Source organism: Glandiceps talaboti, chromosome 8 (genome assembly GCF_964340395.1).
Source record: "Glandiceps talaboti chromosome 8, keGlaTala1.1, whole genome shotgun sequence".
NCBI lineage: Eukaryota > Metazoa > Hemichordata > Enteropneusta > Spengelidae > Glandiceps > Glandiceps talaboti.
Genome location: NC_135556.1, coordinates 936,076 through 961,562, shown reverse-complemented (window position 1 = coordinate 961,562; position 25,487 = coordinate 936,076). Strand labels below are relative to the sequence as shown.

At 36.7% G+C, this 25,487-nt stretch overlaps 1 protein-coding gene across 1 annotated transcript in view; it reads right to left on the bottom strand.

The window, feature by feature from the left end:
• LOC144439023 (uncharacterized) overlaps positions 1-25,487 on the bottom strand; it is a 131,689-nt gene that overhangs the window by 49,780 nt on the left and 56,422 nt on the right. The window contains exon 4 of the mRNA XM_078128264.1: positions 18,636-18,701. Within this exon, the coding sequence (XP_077984390.1) occupies positions 18,636-18,701 (66 nt within the window). The remainder of the gene's footprint in view (positions 1-18,635; positions 18,702-25,487) is intronic.

Here is a 25,487-nt window from a genome sequence, read left to right as displayed (position 1 = left end):
CCAATTTGTACAGCGTTTTTATAAAGGGAGCTCGTCAATAACCTACCGAATAATTAACTCAGAAACGTAGTTTAAATACTAACTGATCTAAAAATTACTGTTCAGAAAGACTACGCATCGGTACATAAATACGAAATCACGCGACAAAGATTTTAACCTTACTAATTTACTTGTTACAGTGTAGATGCCAGCCTTACCCGTATTATACACATATCATCGTACAACTAATTTTATTGGCTACAATATTAGCTACATTTGAAAGGTCTCACTTGATTGGCTCACCCTTCGCTATTCCCGTTTTCAAGAGACACCCCACCAGAATAAAGTGCCACGTAGTACAACAATGGCGTGACATCACCTGTTGGGCGACTTTCCCACCTGGTGTGCTTTTCGAAAACTACACAACATAAGCTTTTATGACACGAAATCATAGAAAATCTACCCCGTTTCCAAACTAATCGTAATTTTATCGTGAATAGACATCCGGAGTTGGTCAAAATAGCAAATTAAAAATCAAATGAATTTTACTATGACCGTGAATTCATATAGCCGGTATTTTGAATTCTGAGCTCCCTAATATACCTATCGAAAAGTCACTATCATGTCGGACTACCTGCAATGGGCATTTTAGTAACTTTTACTGGTCCTTACAGAATTAGAAAGTTACTGGACTCGGGATAGCAGGCCAGCGTGTATGTCGAAACCTGGTTTACAGTATCTAAAATAGTGGACTCTAAGAAAGTTACGGCGAGTTGAAAATACCCAAAAATAAGGCCCGTGAGCAGCCATTCAAAGTGTAACAGTCGCTATATCTGGAGGATAGATTGTATGCAAATGAGGGTATTGCAGACTGGCTGATTATGTAGAAGGGGTGCAGATTTTTGGACAAACACTTGTTATTTGGGCGCACAATACGTACAATTATGACTATAGCACATATTACATTGCTTGTTTGACGTCAATAGTGTCTTTTGAAAAGTGGCAGTTTACTAAAGTCTCGCGGACTGATTTCCAATATGGCGTCGGTCACAATGCTCATTAACATATTCATTTTTTTGTTAAATTAAAAAAAAAATCATCAAAAATAGAAAAGATGTGCTGACTTGAAATTAACAAATCTGAGTAAGCTACCCTCTGCGCATCAACACACCAGATATCAAAGAAATCTGACAAGTAGTATTCGAGGAGATGATGAAAATATCATTTTTTGAAAAAAAATCATAAAAAATTGAAAATGGCACAGATCAACTTGGCATGAACAAATCTGAATAGCCTTCCCCAAGGGAACATGCACACCAAATATCGAAGTATTCTGACCGTCACTTTCGGAGAAGATGATGAAAATATAAAAAGTTGACGGACACCAATGATTCACCTATACTCTATACGTACCTCTATACCCACCTATACCTAAAGCTACGCTTTCATCTTTTGCTGACAGCGGAGCTAAAAATGGAAAGATAATTTTATATAGTACACCAGATTTAAACTGAATGCCTTTCAGCTTTAAGGGTAATATTGAGTTTTTTGTTCCTACACATAATAATTGCTGGAATGCAACAATCTTGGTTATAGTAGGCTATTAGTACATGATATACCCCTGAATTGGCGAAAAGGTGTGCCAAACTATAAAAAATCTGAAAGGACTTTGAGATATCAATCTACCGGTATGTATAAAGTGGAACAGGTGTAATGGCTTTTGAAATCAAATTATTCAAATTTACAGGGATACACATACATCCGACATGCAATGATGCATACAGACATACGTTCACTTACCCATGCATACAGAACAAATGTATGGATTGCTTATTGGTATCATTTGAACATAATACATTTTAGTTCTATATCTGTGATTTTTAAAGTCCCAGTGAAAGTTAGTTGTCGGAAAAGTTGTTCAAATGTCTGCTACCTATTCTTAGTAGAAGAAAGCTTGACTCGACTTCACTCCACATTCGTGATCCCCTACATACATGTATAGAACATACCCTGAACCAGATTTAAACTGAATCCCTCCCATTTAAGGGAATCACTAATTATGCAAATTACTCATTAAAACTACAACCAGATTTAAACTGAATGCCTCCCGTAAGGGAATCACTAATTATGCAAATTACTCATTAAACTAAAAAGAACTATGGTAACAGGCTTTGTTTTTTGGACAAGTGTGCTTTCTTAGGTTAATGTATGTAAGAGTGTATGATACTGTTTAATGCAGTCTTAAGATATAGCCTAATTACCGAAAATCATTAATTATGCAAATTATTCATTAACACTGTAAGGTACATCAACGAACTTTATAGGATATACACAATTTGTTATGGTTAATGTATGTACTGAATTGTATTGAAATTGAAGCATGCAGTAAGATATAGCCTAATTACCAAGAATCATTAATTATGCAAATTATTCATTAACACTGAAAGGTACATGTACACCAACAAGCTTTACAGGACATATGCGATTGTTATGGTTAACGTGTGTACTGAATTATATTGGAATTGAAGTATGTATTCTTACGATATAGCCTAATTACCAAAAATAATTAATTATGCAAATTATTCATTAACGCTCTAAGATACATCAACAAAGTTTATAGGACAAATGTATGTTGTTATGTTTAACAAATATACTAAATTATATTGAAATTGAAGTATGCAGTCTTAAGATATTGCGTAATTAGTTGACTTCATTAATATGCAAATTTCTCTAATTAAACATTAAACAGATCTGGCTCAAAATCTAATCAGGTCTAGCTATTACCCTAAAGATTATATATCCCAAATTTCAGCCAATTTTTAGAAAATGACACAGACAGACACACAGACAAACATTCCCCTTTTAATACCTCTCGTACCCTTACGGGGAGGTAATAAAACTATGCTAACAGGCTTTTTTGTACAAGTGCGCCTTCTTAGGCCAATGTATCTGCCAAATTATACAGACTTTGTAGTTTTTGTTTACTGATGTCTATTACAACCACCAGCAATGTATTTTTTCACAATGCTGTTGAGTTTTATTCACCTGTTGACTACGCTCGTCATAGGCTACGTGCTAACCATGTCTCCTTATGACGTCATAAAATCCCGTGGTCTAGGTGGGACCGGAAATACCCGAAAACTCTCGAAGTAAATCCGAAGGGAAGTGACGGAAAAGGGTCATTTTAAGGTGTTTGCAGACGCTTTTGAAAAGTTTTAAAACCAGAATGCATTTCACAAACATGTAGTCTAGCAAATTAGCGATAGTGAATGTGAGCATTTTGAATCACCTTTCAATTCAGATGATGACTCCACAGCCCAAATTGTACGACTGGTGATTGTATTATAGCTACATGTAGCTACAGTGGGATGATACATCCTGTGGAATGGTTCTGTGTCATCTCTCTTTGTCAAACAGAGACACTGTCATGCACACCAATGTCAATTTGGTCCTCTTGTTATTCTCAGAATTTTTTGTGAAACAATTATGCTATCATAAATGTTAAGGAGTTCACAATTGGAGAAGCATAAAATTTAGTATGATGAACCATGACACACTGGTAAGTAGACTTTACATCACAATGGTTGCCAATCCTATCGATTTCGATGTGTGGCTACATTACATTATGTTCTGAAATTGTTACAATTTACTTCACTGTGACATGTCAGTCATTCAGAACATGTTATTTGTTTCATTTTTGTGCTCTTAATTATTATACTGTTTCCAGACATCCAACATTCCTAGTTCCCCCGGAACTATTATGTATCATCAGAGATTTTTATCAGTCTGTTTTGTTTGAAATATTTGCAACATTTACAGTAAATATTTGACATGATTTTAGCCTCAACAAAAATAGGAAACGCAGTTAACCGCCCATCCAATTGAAGGTGTGGGCAGGTTAAATCTGCCCAGGGCGCTAACCCGCATCAGTACGCTAAATGAGGTAACGCCTTTCTGGGGCTGTGGGCTTATCATCCATGTTGCAAGAAATTGGTTTACTGTGCATTCGTCAAACACATGTACCATCATTTATAGTTGTGATGACCCAACTTTGGTCGATGGCTGAGTGGTTAAACCACTTGCCTCTTACCACTGCAGTCAGGGTTCGAACCCCATTCCAGGTTCGATTAAATTTACCATGCTGTAAGAAGAGTGACCTTCAGTTTGACTCTACCGAACAATGCAGGTTTTCCCCGGTACTTCGGTTTCCTCCTGCATCAACACTGAACCCATGAGGGATGGCCCTCACTGGACTTCTTGGGAGACAAGTGTTTATATGCTTAAAGAATTATCCAGTATAAATAAAGATTATTATTATTAATATTATTATAATTATTATTACAAGTGGAGGGGTTTAAATATTATATAATAATGAAAAATGTTGGGAGGACTTTAGAGGAATATCACTTATGGTTGTTGTATAGGAAGTGTAAACGTTGATGTTTTACACCCACAACTAATTGTTCAACATTTCCCATTCAAGCTTCAAGTCGTAACAACTGGGAACTTGGTACTTGCCATGTATATGAATAAAAGTATAACAATATTATTTTATTTATGACTAAATTGGCACTAGCACTGCGGCCCAGCGAAGATCTCAATTGTCCAGTATTCCCCAAAGCATTTAGGCACTATTTGATTGACAGCTACGGTAGTGGTAGCGATGACTCAGATTTTCACAAAACCCCTTTGGTCTCTACTTACGATTTTTCAGACAGATTGGTGTGCATTTGAAAAAGTTGAACATGAGCTGAGTGAAGTTTAGTTGTCATAAAATAATGTTGCAAAGTTTAGTGAAAAGAATATCAATTTCAAGTTTTTCTGATATGAGCGCAGTAGTACTTTACTGACTGTGGTGAGTTTCCGTGGAACACATGTCGCTGACCTGTTGATAGCATTATTTGCTGACAGGTACTTTAAACTAAAGTGTACAGAATAACTCAAAACTCTCAATTTTACTTGCCACACAGCTTTCATGAAATTAAAGACTGACTTTTGTCTGAATAACAAAGTTAGAGGTCTGTATTTATGTAGGTGTACATGGTAAAATGTGCCGGTTTACAAATTACAATGGTTTAGCATAGTCAGCGATAGCACATCATTTTCCAGAAAAGAATGTAAAAAATGACAAATCTAAAACCAAGAGATTTTTTACCAAACCCTTTGGTCTCTATTTATGAATTTTCAGACCGATTGGTGCGCATTTGAAAAAGTTGAACATGAGCAAAGTTCAGTTGTTATAAAAGAACACGACCATTGTTTTTCTATGGGAAATCTGACATAGTATTCAGAATTAAATGTTAAATTCGCACTCCTACAATCGCTTGATTTAACTTTTTTTTTATCTTCGCGTTACTTACGACACAATTTTGAGATTTTAAGTCGTTTGAATCTCTTCTAAAATCGTATGGTTTTGATTTGAATTGATCAAAATTGAAAATGCGATGTCATTGTGCTGGCACGCCATAAAGTTGACTTGACCTATGTGATAACTTCTGCTACTGTAAAACGTTGTAAAGAATATTGTTTCATTTATTACAAATTGTACTTTCATGAATAGCCGATAACATGTAATAATGCAAAAACGTACCTGAAATTATGAAATGTATGGCATACATGTGGAGAGCACGTGATATAGGTCATTCCAGGCATGATGATATTGTTACACTGTGTAACATTGTGTCACATTCACAAGGTGTTTACGTGTGCATCTGCACAGCGTGTGTGTACTAAAACAATGGAAACAAGTCATTGAGAATGACATAGTCCCCGCTATGATTGAGTTTTAAGGAACTGACAGTTTATGTTGTCATTTTCTTGATATCACTACTCTGATCACGCAACAACACTTGTGAACCTAAATTAAACAGACTTATATATGTTGTGTCTGCTCGTTGGACATGGAACATGCCTACTCATGTTGTGTCTCCTCATTGGACATGGGACATGCCTACTCTTCAAGATGACGTGATGGAATAAACCGTTCAACAATAAAGAATGGGTCGGGTATGGGGGGGTGGGGGGGGGGGGCTGTTCAAGCATGTCTGAGTTATGGCTTTGGACATGAAAACTGCGCCAACAAAATGGCTGCCAGGTAGCCATATCGGATTGTATCACGACGAAAATGGATATGCACATGTATGTCATAGAACACTGTCCCAAATTTGAATGAGATCTGTTCAAGCATGTCTGAGTTATGGCTTTGGACATAGAAAATTCGCAAACAAAATGGCTGCCAGGCAGCCATATTGGATCGTATCACGACAAAAATGGATATGCACATGTGTGTCATAGAACACTGTCCTAATACCAACTTTGAATGAGATCTGTTTAAGCGCATCTGAGTTAATTATGGCTTTGGACATGGAAAATTTGCAAACAAAATGGCTGCCAGGCAGCCATATTGGATCGTATCACGACAAAAATGGATATGCACATGTGTGTCATAGAACACTGTGCTAATACCAACTTTGAATGAGATCTGTTCAAGCATGTCTGAGTTATGGCTTTGGACATGGAAAATTCGCAACAAAATGGCTGCCAGGCAGCCATATTGGATCGTATCACGATGAAAATGGATATGCACATGTATGTCATAGAACACTGTCCTAATACCAAGTTTGAATGAGATCTGTTCAAACATATCTGAGTTATGGCTTTGGACATGGTATATTCGCAAACTAAATGGCTGCTAGGCGGCCATATTGGATCGTATCATGACAACAATGAATATGCACATGTATGTCATAGAACACTGTCCTAATACCAACTTTAAATGAGATCTGTTCAAGCATGTCGGAGTTATGGCTTTAGACAGGAAAAATTTGCAAACAAAATGGCTGCCAGGCAGCCATATTGGATTGTATCATGAAACATATTGACATGCATATGTATGCCATTGTATGTTGCCCCTGTACCAAGTTTGAAAAAAATCTGTCCAGGCATCTCCAAGAAACGGACGCACGGACACACGGATGCACGGAACCCAATCAGTAAGTCTCCGTCCCAGACTTTGTCCGGCGGGGACTAATAAAAGGTCACAACCTTGATGGTAACACAACTGTGAAATCATGGATAATTTATCAATATTCCCTTAAAAATGGAAGGTATGGAAGGCTACTCATCCTCAACTATATGCAGCGGCATTGTGTTCAATCATAACACAACTAACGGTTTCTTTGAACGCAACTTTGGATGGATATTTTAGTACAAGTGTCAATGTTGTGTCAAACCGGACCTTATTACTCAAAGACCTACATAATCGAATGTTACATCGCTTATCCATCATGATCATGTCATATATTCAACTGAAGTTTATGTACTACGTGTGCACATACATATATGATTTACACTGCCAAGAAAGGAAAGTTGAAATTTGTTCATAGCAAAAGGTATGTAGAGCTGATGACTTCGTTAACGTACATGTTTGTAAATGTCAGCGCAACTGAAAAGGACAAGAATATGTCAAGATGGGGTTGTATTTCCAAGCTGAGTAATTTGTATTAAATCGTAATTTCACACAGTACAGTAAAACGTCGATTATCCGAACGCTTACGGAGACATGCATTTAGTTCGGATATGCGGTCAGTTCGGATATGCGATCTGCATCGAGATGGGATGGGGCGGGGTCAAAAGGTCGCACTCATACAGAATGAACGTACATGTACGCTGCATATCACACTTACACATGTTACATGCACTCTCAGACAAATGAAACGTACCGTACTCCATAGAACCCTTTTTAATGAACTGTACTTATTTAATACTAAAACTAAATAAAGAGTTGAATATGATAGGAAAACGACATTGTGAATTGAATGTGTGTAGAAGAAATCAAAAGACGTATTTACAAGAAAGACGACAACGTGGTGGACAGCTGATAAGAACGCACTGTTGTCATGGTTGCATCTATAAATAGTGTTCACTGACATGTAAATGTAATCAAATTGTATCAATGTGTACAAACGATGTGTCCGCAATTTAGCCACTCAATTAGAAAAAAAATAAAGTTCAGAAAAATGAAGTCAGGGGTTTCTGTTTCATTGCACGGCTGTCTGCTGCTTTTCTGTGTAAACTACGGAGCAATAACAACTGGGTAGATTCACAATCAGGCTGCGACTCTAGCCATAACAAACACGGAGAAAACATAGCTGCCGCTTCGCCGTGCGATGGTACTGGTTCACACGGGACATCGTTTTCTTTATCTTCAGTTTCACGATCAAGTGAGGATTCCTTCCTAGACATCGCAGATTTATAGGTAGGCCAAAGCTGAAAATTTTTTACACCTTTGAAAATCTTTATTGGAAAAAGAAACGAAACTCCTTTCACTTCTGACCGACAATCATCTTTTCGGTATCACAGTCATTGGTCTAAGTAGCAATGCCGCAACTACGGTTGCGTTACATCTCATGCCGACAAGTTGTTTGAAAGTCATCACTTTAGTCAGAGTGTGACATGCCGTTCTCACCATTTCACAATCATTTCAAATCTTTTATGAATCATACAAAAGACAAAAGACAACGGGCGGTCAATAGGAGAACAACTTTATTGAGATGTTATTGAAGGTGTTTCGTTCCAACACACTCAATGTAGTCGTCTTTTGTTTTACCGTACGTCATTAACATCACGTCATTCTAGTGGTGGACAGTGATTGTTTACAAACAATACACACTGTAGCTCCAAGACAAACCGCGCTCATTACTTTGACATCGGAACAATAGATTTTTTCGGGGGACACGTAGTCAGTTCGGATGACCGATCAATTCGGATATTTGACGTTCGGATAATCGACGTTTTACTGTACATGTATATCGTTATTTCTGTGTTATGCTGCCATTATTGCTAATGGTTGCAGGCTTTTACATGTAATATTTAACAGAAAACTAGCGAAGGCCTGTTACAGTAATTTTCTTCACATTCCCACACACCAGTTTGTTTATGTATGTACATGTAGCACACCTCCATGTAGCTCTGGATGTATGCGCTACGATGTTCGACACGTCTTCCATCTCCGCTATGGTTCTTCCCTATAGTTTTTAACGGAGACTGCGAACGGAAAATCATGCGCACTGATTATCTAAATAAAAACCACCTAGAACCTTTTTTTTCACTATATCAAGTACAGAAAACAAGTTTAGATCATTAATGCAACCTACGTCTGGTTTAATCTGTCCTTTCTTGTCTAACGTTCGCTTGTGTCCTAACACGGTAAAGTTAACACCACTTCAGAACGTAATACGCATGCGTCATATTTGACCCGCATGAGGTCGCGCAAGTGATAGATGTGCTATTCTGATAAGGCTACGCACATCTCAAACATCAACAAGTATAATGTGATCGAAGCTGTCTCGCCGTAAAATGTTGCTAGCATATTTAAGGCCTCAATGCAAAGGCTTTGTCAGGATCATGTTCTTGCTCGTATTAATGATGAAATGCCAAAAACGTTTCGTTATTCGTCCTCATTCGATCGTAACAACAAGGCCTGGATCGTGCAACTTTGTTTCAAGTTGAACCAATCGATCCCACCTTTAGTGACCTTTGTAAGAAGAAGTTACATAAAAAACTTGACATAGTGACATTTGGAAAGCGAATGATATTGTAGTCACTATCTGAAGTCGATTGTACTGAGTATTTTCCTGTGAAGACCAAATTCAAGAAATTAAGTACTAAATAACTAATATATTGAAGTAAGAGGGTAAGTTGTTTTATTTACTCATGTTGTATTGTCAACCATTGACAGTATGAGGGACATAGTGGATCTGTATGAACTCTACTCTCTAGGCATTAAATGACAGGATATTTTCTTATTTTCATCAGTATAAAACAATGTCTATAAGTTATGTAGTCAGCAGTTATGCCCCATATACTATATGTGAGATAAATTTACATGCTAGTATTATTCATGCATAACTCCTAAGACTAAAGCTGTATTCACTGCAGTCGTATATTTTATTTCTTTGGGGTCAAACATGATTAACAATAACATAGTTATATTCACATTTTGTTACCACTGAATGTTTATGCTACATCGTTATATTTGACTTTGTTTTTTTAGGATAATTAAAATATCATAGTATATAAAATAGACTATTTCTGACTTTTGGTAACAATTATATAGTCATTTTTTAAAGAGGCAATGAGTTCCACAATTTTAATGTCTATCCCACCCATTACATCATTCATGTATCTGTTCTTGTGATGATAGTCTCACTGACCAATTTAATCTCACTAAAACTTTATAATGTAGTCAACAGTCTGACAGTGTACAACATATTTTGTGTAATAGTTAATTGACATTAAATTCAAAGACTAAATACCAATATCACTGGAATGTAAACAAAGATGCAATATATAATAAATGTATAACAAATAGAATTACATTATATCAAAATGGTATTCACTTACAAATATATGTATATGTAATATCAATATCACCCCAAATTGATAATGATATCTTTCTATATCATACAGTAATATATAAATGACATGACAGTGTAAATGTTGCAGGTTAGCAATACTTGGAACTAGGATAAACACTCAGGCAAATGTCAGTTTAAGGCATATTGATATATTAATGACAATCAAATTGAGGTTGGTTTACAATATTCTTATGGGTGGGGTCTTCCAATTTCTATGGATTCAACCTCCAAACCATGGCTCAGCATAGTCATCTTTCAGTGAACTGCCAAACCGTGGAGGAACCTAAGCTAAGTCTTTTTTTTTTCTTTTTCTTTTTTTTTTTGATGTAACATATTAGCAATTGTATTTTCTTCTGTTAGATATATGATAACATCAGCAACCCTTCAATGGGTATGCATCTGTCAAAAAGAATTTAACTGGCCTCACGAAGGATTGACTTTCTTTGGAGGATGTAATTGCCAGCAGATTGGGAATTATGTTCAATACCAAGATAGTAAGGGTGAGTGTTTGAGAACTATTTGTAGTGTTGATACAACTTGTAACACTAAAGTGAAACGTTTGCATGGTTTGTCACAATTGTTTATACATGTATCATCACGTGTACTAGTATACAGTTTCAATTGATTTAATCGTCTGCCCAATATGTGATGTCTCTAGATGTAATCAATTAATACATGTAACATTGTTAGCAGTGCAAAACAAGTAAATAGTCATTTTAAATGACAAAAGTGTAAACATAAGTAAACATAAATATCATAAACATCTCACTGAAAGCTAGAAGATTCAATCACAGTGGTGGCATTATCATAAAATTGTAATCAGTCAACAATTTGTTCATTAACAACATTGTTTAAAAATTGACAACTTACATAGGCCCATGCCTGTACCAGTATTATAATCAAAGCAATTAAAACTCATAAGAATGCCATAAAGTTGTTACAAAAGGGAGAAAGTCTGTATTTGAGTGTTAAAGGTTGTAATGTCAGTCAGATTTAATTTCTTCTACGTTAGTCAACATACAAATGTAGAGATCCCATATGCTATCACTTTCTCTCAATGCTGTTTGATCTGAATCAAACCATAACCTGGAACTTGGAAGTGCATAATTTTGAGTGTGTGTGCTTTGTAATGTGTTGGTCCAGTACATGTACAATAATGGTACTATTAAATATTACAGAAAGTAATATACATGCATTATACCTCTATGAGCATTGATAATTTGAAATGGGCGATGGAAATATTGAGAGTTGAATGGCATCAAGTGAATAAAATATTCCAAGCTAATCCTTAATGTACAAGTTGGGGTACAAAGACTGCATGACAGTACCTATACATGGTATTGTGTATTCTCCCATTCTATTGTCCCTGATAATATTGTATATGCCTATCCCAGGACCATTAGAAATGTTCACATTTTGTGTCTTTTAATGGTGATATTGATTTGTACGATTTTAGAGTTACTATATGTAATTAGGAGGCTGTTTTTTCATATATCTGTAGTCAAGATGTGTTGCTTTCTCAGGGGCTGGAATACTTGTAAATTCATCCAGCAGATTCATAACTAAGAATTGTTCCTGTAAAAGGAATATACTAGGGAATTGTACTCTCACTGTAAATTGGATAAAGGTATCAAAAGTAAGAACAAAGACTTGCAGACCATCGTCTATCTTGCACACAAACCCCAAATGTAGTTTTTATTCTCCATTGTACAATTGATCTTGCCCCTCACTGTGTGAATTTTAATTGAATTGTTCATACACTATTATTAACGTCTTCTCACCATCAGTGTTATTTTTTTGTGTTTTATGTACCTGAAAATAGATAGTATACAACTTGTTAGTTTAATCACAAGTGTTCTGTATGATATGAAAAACGATCACTTGATTATTTACAGATTTTTGTGCAGCTTCAGATGATATACGAGTGGTACAATTCATCAAAAATACCCAAGGAAGATCATGATTCCACACTTATAGTTCTATATCTATGGTTCAAGAATCAGCTACTGAAGATATTGGTCATTAATTTCTAAATTTTATTCACATTGCTAATAATTCAGAATTTTGCAGTTTTCATGTTGATTATACCTTTCTTATTCGTCAGACATGATTTATGCTAAAAGTTGAGGTCAGTGAATGACTAAGTTGTAGACTCATTATAATTTGCATAACAATGGTGATATGACTTGAAGCTTTACTTATTGTAAATAAGTGAAATGTATGCATGACATTTTCAATAAAATTTTGTGTTATCAGACTACAGAATACTCAATTTGTCTTCTATTTTGTACATGTATGTTTCTAGATTTGTATGTGTGTATGTATGTATGTATGTATGTATGTATGTATGTGTGCATGTGTGTATGTATGTATGTATGTATGTGTGTATGTATGTATGTGTGTGTGTGTATGTGTATGTATGTATGTATGTATGTGTGCATGTGTGTATGTATGTATGTATGTATGTATGTGTGTCATGTATGTATGTATGTATGTATGTATGTATGTATGTAGGCATGCATGTATGTATGTATGTAAAACTTGTGAAGCTGTTGATTGACAGTCTGGTAACTTGGCTGTTAAACCTACCCTCTGGTACGATTTATTTACTTTTTTGAAGACTTCCCCGCAATTAAAACAACTACCCATTGTTTACATGACAAAAGACAAACTTTCGACGAATAGGAAATGCGCGCGATTGTGGTCAGCGACTGTCGTCAGCTCATTTGGGTCACAAGACGATCAGGTGACCTTAGGGCGGAGTAACGTTGTGCGCATGTGCCAACATGGCGAGCCAGTCGCGTAGCCAACCGTGTTACGACACAAGCGAACGTTAAACAAGAAATGATAGAATACCAAACACGTAGGTTGAATTTACCGATTTAAAGTTTATTTCTGTATTTCTAGTAGTCATTACAAAGGGTATGGGTGGTTTTTATTCCGAAAATCCATGCAAATGAGATCTCGCAATTTTATATAGGGAAGAACCATAGCGGAGATGGAAGACGTGTCGAACATCGTAGCGCATACATCCAGAGCTAACCTCCATGTTGTAATGTAGTCTGGCCTGGCCCTTCGAAATTTGGGATCGTAATTGGACCTTGTAATCGGCACAGATCTTCTGACATACATGTTAAGCTTTTACGACCACTCAGTTTGTGACTTGTTGCATATTTTATTTGGACTTAGAGTAACAAAATATTTGGTATTCTAATAGCAAACCCATTTGATTGTAGGTGTATGTCAGATGTATTTTTTTACTAAAACATGGCATTTGTAATGTAAGCATATTTTATGTTTCCATGGAAGCCACACTCCAATTTTAGATAATCTGTCTTACAATGGATATCACTCGTGCATATATGCCAAAAGTAAGGAATTTGTTTGTAAAAAAATTTTGTTCTTCAAAGTTTACATAAATTTTGCCAAATAATGCATAATATGGTGATGTGGGTTACCATGGCAACAGATGTTCCTAAAATGATAACTATTTTTGAACTCAGCATAACAAACTACTCAAGATAAGGTGGTCAATATGCAAATAAACTATGTTATAATTAAATTTATCATGTTATTTTCCAGTGTATGTAGGTGTTCAACCAACACATTTTTTACTCTACTCTGTTTCCATGGAAACAGCTGTCCTATTTTAGGCAATTTGTGTTACAACAGATAGCCCCATGTCATATATGTCAAAAACAAGGAAATCTTTTCATTAATTTTTGTTTCTTTCCATGTTTTTTGTCAAATTTTGGAAAAATCATCCACATACTATGAAGATTTTGGTTACCATGGCAGCGGATGTTAATAAAATGACCCCTTTTTTGAACTCAGCATAAAAAACTACCCCAGGTAGGGTGGTTAATATTCAAATAAACTCGATTATTACAAAAATTAGTATTATTATATAATATTATTTAATTATTTAATAACAGAAAGAGTCTCTTGATTTCAGGAACTTCTGTTTAGGAGTTGGTGAATAATATAACCATGCATGTTTTCATACTATCATAGCATTCAAGTGGTTGTTTTTGTCATTCATTTAGTGTACATCACTCTCTGACCAGGGGGGGTTACTTGGCCATACGGTTATTTTAGAACAACATGCATCTCTCCCCATGTATGTCGGCAAAGTTTCTGACTGTCATTTCTTCAAGACAAATCAAATAATTTTGAACAAATCATTTTGTGAACTGGTGTTCCCTGGACCAGTGCCTTAAAAATCCAGTGGTCCTGCTGAAAGAATTACTGGTCCCAGGTCCCACTAATGTGAAACATTACATCTTGCCTAAGAATCTGTACACATTGTATATTCAGACATACACCACTTTTAGTTGAACAATACCCAATTTACAATAATAAATATACAAAAGTTGACATGCTTGGTTTCAGTCATTTTACAATTCTATAATTCTATTTGTTATAGCGGTTATTTTTGAGACATCAACGAAACAAAAAACCTTGAATGACGACTTCACTTGGATCTCATGAAGGATCAGAAATTTGACAGAAATGTGTGACGAGAACATTGGAAAACAGTGTTAGTCATGGTTGCAGTATGATGACAAAAGTTGTACTACGTTTTGTCAAATTTGTCTGGAAAACCCAAAATGGTCGAAAAATTTAGTCAAAAACCTTTCGGATAGCTAGCAACTCTCACTGAGTCACAGTGACTGTAAACAACTCGGAAATGGACAGGAAATGCTTATGTAGCTTAATGTATGCAAACAAACATCGTACATTAAACATTTAGATCTCCTTTGATGTTTACCGCAGTTGCGTATCCTGTTGGTGGAGGGGTCTAGGGCAGAAGTGACTGAGTTTGTCCATTCAGCAAGTGAATAACAAAGGTTTCATCATTTTTTCCAGCCTCAGTTACTTCCATGACAGCAGTCGTTGACTGTCATCTTGGTTTTTCCAAAGACTTACAAGGATTGATGAGACTAGTCCTCCTGCATTGTTCTCTGCAGTATTCTGTATCAAATCATATATAGTTGACTTGGAACCTCAGATGTGTACACATGTATATGTGTGAAGTTTCAAACAAATGCAAACATCTTTTCGTAGTGGCTCATTCCATTTCGGGTGTGTGGGTTGCGTGTTAGACACATAATACAAATGCAGTCCAAATCTGAGCATTTATGCTGCATATTGTAATTTACTTTGTAATACAAAATATAGATAAAACGTTACATGATCAAAAATATACAGTCTGTTTCATTTTCTCCTTACATGTAATTTAGGTGTTACTAAAAATAATGTGCTACAATGTAAGACAAACCCTAGAGGGAAATAGTATTTGTCAAGGCATTTCCCACCATATTGGTTCCTAAACAAGATATATAGTATTTAGGTAAATGCATACATAGTCTTGTCGTGTATTGTGTTGTTCTATGGCATGAAAAGAAGAATTGATTGCATAAGCTGTCCGTTGTTCGCAATAGTTGAAGTATGCTTTGAGTACAGTGTTTCATTCGTTAAGGTTGTTACCCCGATTACTCTCAGTCAGAAATAATTCTTGAAATTTTCAGTAGTCCATTCATTGATGCTTTTTATCATGTTTTAATATGTTAGGCTGTTTTCATTGATCAGGATGAGGCATGTTATCGTAATTACATCGAAATAAAACGTAAATAAAACGTAAATATCCAATACGTGGTTGCCATTTTTAATACCTCTATTGTAACTGTTGATATATTCATAGACCAGATTTAAACTGAATGCCTTCCGTAAGGGTATAAGTCTTGCAATTTCGTGATTTATGCAAGAAATTTAGCTCTATATCTGTGATTTGTCAAGTCCCAATGAAAGTTACATGTTGCCCGCCTCCTATTCTCAGCACAGGAAAGCTTGCCATCCTCAACTTCACTCGGCTTTCGTGATCCCCTACATACCCGGGATATGGCATGTGCATGTTGAACTTCCTTCTGTCCCACCACGAGTTTACAAGTCGGTCTGTCTACTCGTTGCATGTAGAAAATTTCACATTCCTTTCACTACGAGAAAATTATCAAGATTTTGTTGAGTGGCGTGCCCTCACTGTACACTAATTATATAGAGGTCAATGTATATAGGTCACCATTATTGATACATTGTCACAAAAGTCAAAAATCGCCATTGAAGACACCAGAAAATCCATGATCCTCACTGGAAGACACCAAACCATGTCATGATGTGTTGTGGTCATCAACATAAATTAGCATAACCGCGCATAATCTCTTCTTGTCCTTTGCGAGATTTTACGTGTGATTTATGTAGCGTTGTGAGGTTTTTACACCCTGAACAGGAAGTCTTCATTACCGCTATAGTAACAGGATTAATTAAACTTAATGTATGCAAACAGAGTTCGCTTCAAAGGAAATGCCGCAGTTTCTGATCCTGTTGGTGGCGGGTCTATGCTTCTGTGGGACAACATGAAGTTTGTGCATCTTCATTTCGTGAAAGGGGTTCTACTTAAAATCATTTGAAATTCCTTTATGAATAAAAACAATAATACAATCAATGCTGACTGAGTGATAGAAAATAAAATGTTTTATTTGATATATTTGAATTATTATACAATTCAATAATTAACAGGGCTCGAAATAATGGCCTTTTACTTGCCCCAGGCAAGTGATTTGAAGGCTTGGGCAAGTTGTTTTGAAAAGTACTTGTCCCAAGGGGCAAGGAGAATTTCTTTGATCAGGGATATGTTTTTGCCTGTGTTCATGCTGTACTTATCAGACACTACACATGTCTGATAGGACTTTGGATACATTGTATAACCATGGTGCCAACAAGTCTGGAAAAGTATAACACTGTAGCAATATTGAAAAGACATCTTTCTTGACTGACCACTTTTCAAAACAATCTGGACCAGCTGTCCTTGACATACTTTGTTTACTCTATCAAGAAAACATACCTGGAATGACCAGTGACTCATTGAATATTGTTCAACAATAGTAAATTACAGCATGATTTTTCAGGTTTTGGTTGTTTGAATCAACTGCAAATTTTGTGGGAGAAAAATAGTTGGTGTGGATGAGGAAGGAAAGAAAATATATTGACATGGTGCAAAAGGAAATACTTAAGACAGATTTTATATGTGTTGAAATAAATGTTCTTTTTTTATATTGATAGCTTATGAAAGTGCTGAAAAACTTGTGATTATTTTAACAACTACTTTTTACAGGTGAACAAAAAATTGTATGTTATGCTATATAGTATGAATATTAATTAGGCCATATTATCTAGGACTCCTGTTAAAAAACACTTTATTGTGGAGAGAACTTTTCAGTACCCACAGAAACTTTCAAAGAGACATGTTTTGATAATAAACAAAAGAAAGACCAATCAATCACAACAGTGCATTTGTAAGCCACAAAAAAATACCCCACTATTTGGAATGGGCAAGCACTTTTTGATTTGGGCAAGTACTTTTTGTTTTCTACTTGCCCAGTGGACAAGTGAAATTTTTTCATTATTTCGACCCCTGATTAATCTTGTGTCCCTAAACCGGTTATGTTCCTATTAGTAATGATATGAGCCACATGGCTGTTGAGTGTTATCTCCTGTGATTATGGAGTCATTAAGTCCATCATTTCACATTGTTGTTGATTCAGTGAAATAAACTACAATGCAAGGCCACTACTACATGTATGATGTATTCACGCACCACCAGCCATTCAACTTTCCAAGTTCATGTCCCTCCTATTCTAACAGACATCAATTTCCTATTCACTTGAACAATATAGTTCACTATACCTCTACAGTGCATATATTGCTGGTTTGACATCAAAAGTCACCTCATTATACTTCATGACCCATAGAAAGGTCATGCAAGGAGTGTAGTTTCAGCTCCATCGTGATCGTATTCCTTGTTTGTTCACATTCAGTTGTTGCTGTTCTTACTTCTATAAATTTATAATGGTTATTTACAGTTTAAGGTACTGGTCCAACGGACCAGACAAGGTCAAATTTGTATGGTCCGCCCCAAAAAATTACTGGTCCTGGACTTCGGACCAGTAGATTTGTTCACCCCTGAATAGCATTGCCACTTTTGATTCCATTTTAGTAAGAATTATATATCCTTATTGCGTTTTTGAGGTACGCAAAATGAAGTGAATTCTTACCCCCTTCCCCCTAAACGAAGGAATCACTTTTGTCATGCATCAGTTTTAAAATGACACGGCCCCTTATTCCACTGTCGATATCAGAAACAAGAATTGTTGCCTTAGACAATTACGAAAGTACACTTACCTTGAAACACTCATCACAGATGTTGATAGTGATGGCACAGGTGATGTTGCCCTCTTTCTTGTCAGTCTGTATGGAGATTTATTTTAAAAAAATAATATTGAGAATAAAAATGACATCAAACAGACTTATGTTGACAGTATGCTTTGCAAGACAGCAAAAATTTAGTGCAGATTCATTATAATGGTCATATAATTCATACAATAAAATTGTCGTTTCTCCCGAAACTAATTTCTGTTGAAGGAAAGATACTCACCTAAATATTATTATCATTTACAATTCCCGATGTTTTTCCAAACTTTATTTATCCACCTCCTAACATTACTGCCCTCAACGTTGGAAGACCAGTTGCGCTATGGAACACAATCTTAGTCTAGAAACCCGACTATACTGAGACAGTGGGGGGGGGGGGGGGGGGGGTGCTTGTTAGGTGAATATCTTTCCTTCAACACTAATTGTAGTTTCGGGAGACACAACAATTATGCTTTCGGAAAGATACTCACCTAAATATTCTTACTATGGGATACAGAATTTGTCACAAGCTAGGTGGTGGGTGTCTCTGTATGACCTGTTAATGTGATATTCTGACTAATGCTAAATGGACCTAGAGTGGCTAGATCCTCAGCATGGCTAGAGATATCCCGAAGATAATAACTAATAAACGAATTAGGAAATCTCCACATGCCTGCCTGTAAAATGTCAGCCACAGGCAAGCCTGATCTGATATGAGGGTCCATGAGGCAGTAATAGCTCTAACTTCACGAGCCGTGACTGTGAGGAGATAAGTGATCCTGTTGGGATTCTACGTAAGCCCACTTGACAGTATCAATAATCCTTTTAGCAATATTTGCTGGGGAGCAGTCGTCTTTAACTGAAGGGGGAAACGGGATGACCAGCCGTGTCCTACCCTTCCTAAATGACTTAGATCGGTCTAAATACCAGCGAATTGCCCTCACTGGACATAGGGTCCAGGGCTCAAAATAATGGCCTTTTACTTGCCCCGGGCAAGTGATTTGAAGGCTTGGGCAAATTGTTTTGAAAAGTACTTGTCCCAAGGGGCAAGGAGAATTTCGTATGATTATTGATCAGGGATGTTTTTTTGCCTGTGTTCATGCTGTACTTATCAGACACTACACATGTCTGACAGCATTTTGGATACATTGTATAACCATGGTGCCAACAAGTCTGGAAAATTATAACATTGTACCAATATTGAGAAGACATCTTTCTTGACTGACCACTTTTCAAAACAATCTGGACCAGCTGTCCTTGACATACTTTGTTTACTCTATCAAGAAAACATACGTGGAATGACCAGTGACTCATTGAATATTTTTCATCAATAGTAAATTACAACATGATTTTTCAGGTTTTGGGTGTTTGAATCAACTGCAAATTTTGTGGGAGAAAAATAGTTGGTGTGGATGAGGAAGGAAAGAAATATATTGACATGGTGCAAAAGGAAATACTTAGAAAGGTTTTATATGTGTTGAAATAAATGTTCATTTTTTTGTATTGATAGCTTATGAAAGTGCTGAAAAACTTGTGATTACAACTACTTTTTACAGGTGAACAAAAAATAGTATGTTATGCTATATAGTATGAATATTAATTAGGCCATATTATCTAGGACTCCTGTTAAAAAAAACCACTTTATTGTGGAGAGAACTTTTCAGTACCCACAGAAACTTTCAAAGAGACATTTTTTGATAATAAACAAAAGAAAGACCAATCAATCACAACAGTGCATTTGTAAGCCACAAAAAAATACCCCACTATTTGGAATGGGCAAGCACTTTTTGATTTGGGCAAGTACTTTTTGTTTTCTACTTGCCCAGTGGACAAGTGATTTTTTCATTATTTCGACCCCTGGAGTCCATTCTATTTTGTTGGCAAAACACTGCAAGTTCCAGGTAAAAATGTCGCCCAGCAGCCATATTGGATTGTATCAAGACATAAATTGACATGCATGTATGCCATAGTGTGTTGTCCTTGTACCAAGTTTGATAGAAATTGGTCCAGTCATGCCCAAATAATGGTTCTGGACATAAAAAAATACCGCCAATGGCATTGTAGCACAACTTTTCAGTTTCTAAACATGTTTATCCATATGCTAGTCCATGCTAACAATAGGTGTTCATTTGCTGAATGACTATCCAGTGGGCCTATCCAACCATGTTGCTATCTTTGCCAAATACGTGACTATTTGGCTGTTGCTATGGGCGTGGTCTTATAGTTAGGCAAATTTACGTACATTTTTTGAATGTTTGTTCAATTGTCTATCAATCCCTGTTGTTATTTTTGTGAAATACACGGCCGTTTGGCTGTTGGTCTGGGTGTGGTCATGGTTGCTAGGGATATTTGCATACTTTTTTGAATGTTTACTCACTAGTCAACCCCTCGGTGTTGAGGGTCATGTTAGTAATATAGACCAGTGCAAGCAGGACTAGCATTTCGTATGCAAGCTGGATGTGTTCAAAGCTCAAGACAAGAGGCATTGTGAAAATCGGAATTGTAGACCTAATCTCGGCAAAAATAAATATTTCGCTAATCATAACTGAAGAGGTCTTGTCTGAAAAATTTTCAATATCAATGACATATATGCAGAGCGCTAGCATCTTCCAACGGTATGTCATATGTGTCAAGCAAAAGTTACTAGGTCATCTACCGTCTCCAGAATAGCTGTCCCTCGCTTTTGAGCTGCTAGATTCATCGACTAAAATAAACCATTATTAGGTAGAAGACATCCCAAAACACTATTATTAACTTTTTATCATTCGTTTTTGAAAACTCAGAATGTTTCACAACCCAGCCATCCCACAATCGCAATTAATATAGTACAAGTACATACATTTACTTACAGTTATAAATTGTATTTGTCCCATTTCTCACTCAAAGGCAAGAAAATATAATATTAGTACATGATACAATTTACCGAGTGACAGCATTACAAGCATACAGTGTACACGTAACTTGACTAATGTTGTGCCAAGCATGATACGCATTACACCGTCCATGTGCACCACCACGGCACCGATTGTCCATAGAAAATACAGGTAAAGATTTACGACCCTGCTGCATACTGTCTCATATTTACAATTAATAAAACTACACAAATATTTATTGACGGTTACGAATTTATTTTCTCTCAAAAGCCATAGTTTATTACATCATGTAATTCACCCATTTTTGGGGATAAGTGCTTTGTATAGAACATACCTGCAGAAGATTTACGAACCTGCTGTCCCATGGTTGTCATACATGGTGACATGACATTTTCGAAGACTGCAAGAACTACGTTCAAATCCTATCTCTGTTTACTATGTGCCTAAGCACCCAGTATATCATTTGATTCATATCCACACGTACTACAATTCTTCGTTCATGGATTTTGAAAAAAGTCGAGACAGACAGCTTTAAAATGTGACAAAATCCCAAAATTTGTCTAAAAATGACGATAAATGCACAAATACAAATGTGCAAACGTAGTTTGTTTTCATTCCAGCTGATTGTCACATGTAGTGGCATTTCCGACATCATCAGTTCATGAGTTAAGAGAATCGAAAAAACACCTAAATTTGACCAAAAATGGCATTTTATTATAATATTAATATTACTGTGGTATACGATAGAAATGCCATAGGAAAAAAATACCGCCAATGCGTTGTAGCACAACTGTACAGTTTTTATAAATGTTTATCCATATGCTTGTCCATGCTAACAATAAGTGTTCATTTGCTGAATAACTATCCAGTTGGCCTATCCAACCATGTTGCTATCTTTGTGATACACATATACACTATCATTTGGTCATGTTGTTAGATATATTTGCATACATTTTTGTATGTTTTTGTTCACCTGTGTATGAATTCCTAATATTATCTTCGCAATATACGTGATCATTTGGCTGTTGCTATGGGCGTGGTCTTGTTGCTAGGCATATTTGCATACATTTTAAAATGTTTATTCATTTGTCTTTCTATTCCTGTTATCTTCGCAACATATGTGATTATTTGGCTGTTGCTATGGGTGTGGTCTTGTTGCTAGGCATATTTGCATACATTTTTGAGTGTTTATTCATTTGTCTTTCTATTTCCTGTTATCTTCGCAACATACATGATTGTTTGGCTGTTGCTATGGGCGTGGTCTTGTTGCTAGGCAAATTTACATACATTTTTTGAATGTTTATTCAACTGTCTATCAATCCCTGTTATCTTCGCAATATATATGATCATTTGGCTGTTGCTATGGGCGTGGTCTTGTTGCTAGGCACATTTGTATACATTTTTTGAATGTTTATTCATTTGTCATTCTATTCCTGTTATCTTTGCAATATACGCGATTATTTAGCTGTTGCTATGGGCGTAGTCTTGTTGCTAGGCAAATTTACGTACATTTTTTGAATGTTTATTCAATTGCCTATTAATATCTTATCTTTGTGAAATACACAACCGTATGGCTGTTGCTCTGGGCGTGTTCATGGTTGCTAGGGATATTTGCATACATTTTTTGAATGTTTACTCACTTGCCTACCAGATGATAATAGTTATTTGACCAAAATATACTGCCAATTGGTTGTTGCTAAGGGCGTGGTCATGGTTGCTAGGGCCAATTTTGTCAAAATATTTTGAAGAAAATCTGCATAATAACACTTTCAGAAATATCTCACCAAGTTTCAGTGTCAATAACCAAGTACTTTGTGAGATACAAGTTTTTGACCAAAAATGAACATTTTTACACCTAATTTGCATATCACTCATGACGTCATTGTATCCTTAATATTTCTTCATCTATACATCCCCAGATGTATTCCCATTAAATTTCAGCCCAATCTGCTCAGGAGTTTTGGATTTACTGACTTTTGACCAAAAGACACATTTTTAGCCCTAATTTGCATATTACTGATGGAATCATCATGTCATGAACAAATCTTACTTTATACCCCCTTAACCCTTTGCCGATCAGGGCGCCCTCAGGCGCCCGACTACAGCTGCAGCCAAGGCACCCGAGAAAGCCCGAAGCTTTCTTTATTCCGGGTTCGACATTTCCACCTGGGATACTATAAATTTTCCCGCCTAAAGGTCATGATATTATAATCACGTGAGGTATATATCCGGGGCTTTTAGTTGACGTCAATGAATATGTATGTTCCCATTGGTTAATTTTGCATAACAATCGTTTGAAGTGGAGGCGACACTCCGTGAACTCTTAATTTTATGAATGAACGTCATTGACACTTTAACCTTTTGAACTTTGATTTGTTGACAATTTTTTTGTATGGGACTATGGACCCAGGTAGGGCTAACGCCGAAATAAGATGGTTGTTGTTGGATGATGATGATGATGATGAAGAATTTCTGGGGTTTCCGCCAGAAGAAACCAATAGCGACATCTACATCAGGGAAATAAATGAAGCACTCCACCAAGTCCTTGAAATCGAAGCTGACGATAACCCGGAAGCCCCGGACGATTTGCGAGACATTCCGTGGTCAGCGACATGTGAAGATTTCGAGTTACCAACTTTCCATGTGGGTGAATCCGAGCCAAATCATCGCTTAGGTACAGGTGCTGAGCCTATCGAGTTTTTTGTTAATGATTCCTCCATATTTCATCAAGCGCATCGCCGATGAAACTAACCGCTACGCTGCACAGTGTCAACAGAAAAAGGGGATCGTCGACCGGTACTGGTATGATATGAAGTCTGAAGAAATATGGGCATTTATCGCTATCAACATCCTGATGGGGATACACAAATTACCGGATGTCAACTTGTATTGGGCGACAGATGACAGGCTCTAGGTACCTGGAATAGCAAAAATAATGCCAAAAAACCGATACAACGACGATGACCTGCCAGCTGATGACCTGTATCGTGACCGGCTGCACAAGATCCATCCACTCCTTGATGTCATCCAATTCACCTTCCCTGCAAATTATGTCCCGTATCGGGAAATTCCATCGACGAGGGGATGGTGAAATTCAAGGGCCATTCGTACATGATCCAGTACATGCCAGCGAAGCCCATCAAGTAAGGATTCAAGCTATGGATAATAGCCTGTCCATACTCCGGCTATTGCCTAAACCTTGATCCCTATACTGGAAAGAAGGGCGGTCAGGTTGCACAGAAAGGCCTGGGATATTCAGTTGTTTGGCAGTTATCAAGAATGTATCATCATATGGGACACATTTTATTTTATGATAACTTTCAAGCTTGCCCTCGATCTACTGAAAGAGGGTACGCTATGTTGCAGTACTGTTAGGTCGAATCGAGTTGGATTTCCCACCGATCTGCGTAACGTCAAGCTTTGCGAACATGCCTCTTTAACCCATCAGTTTGGAAAGCTAACTACTACTGTTTGGCAGGATAAACGACAAGTCAACACACTTTCAACAGCAACTCAGCCTAGAACAACAACTTCTTTAAGACGCAGTGGAGAAATCCCATGTCCAGAAAGCGTTGTACAGTACAATAAATACATGGGAGGGGTCGACTTGTCTGATCAGCTGGCGACATACTATCCACTTGGTGGCAAGAATTACAAATTCTGGAAGTACCTGTTTTGGTCGATAATAAACAGGGTGATTTGTAATGCTTGGTTATTATACAAATTTGCCAACATGCCACCTCGAAGAAGAAGATACAGGCAGCTTAATTTTCGTCTGGATTTGTCAACTCAACTGGTAGCAGGCTACAGTGGGAGAAAACGTCCTGGCCCGTCACCATCTATTTCAGTTCTTGTGCCGGCATCACTGTCTGCAGATAACTTTCCTAGTTATGAGTGTGTGAAGTTGGACACGACACGTCAGAAAAAAACATGTAAACTGTGTTCACGACTACACAAGAAAACAAAGTCA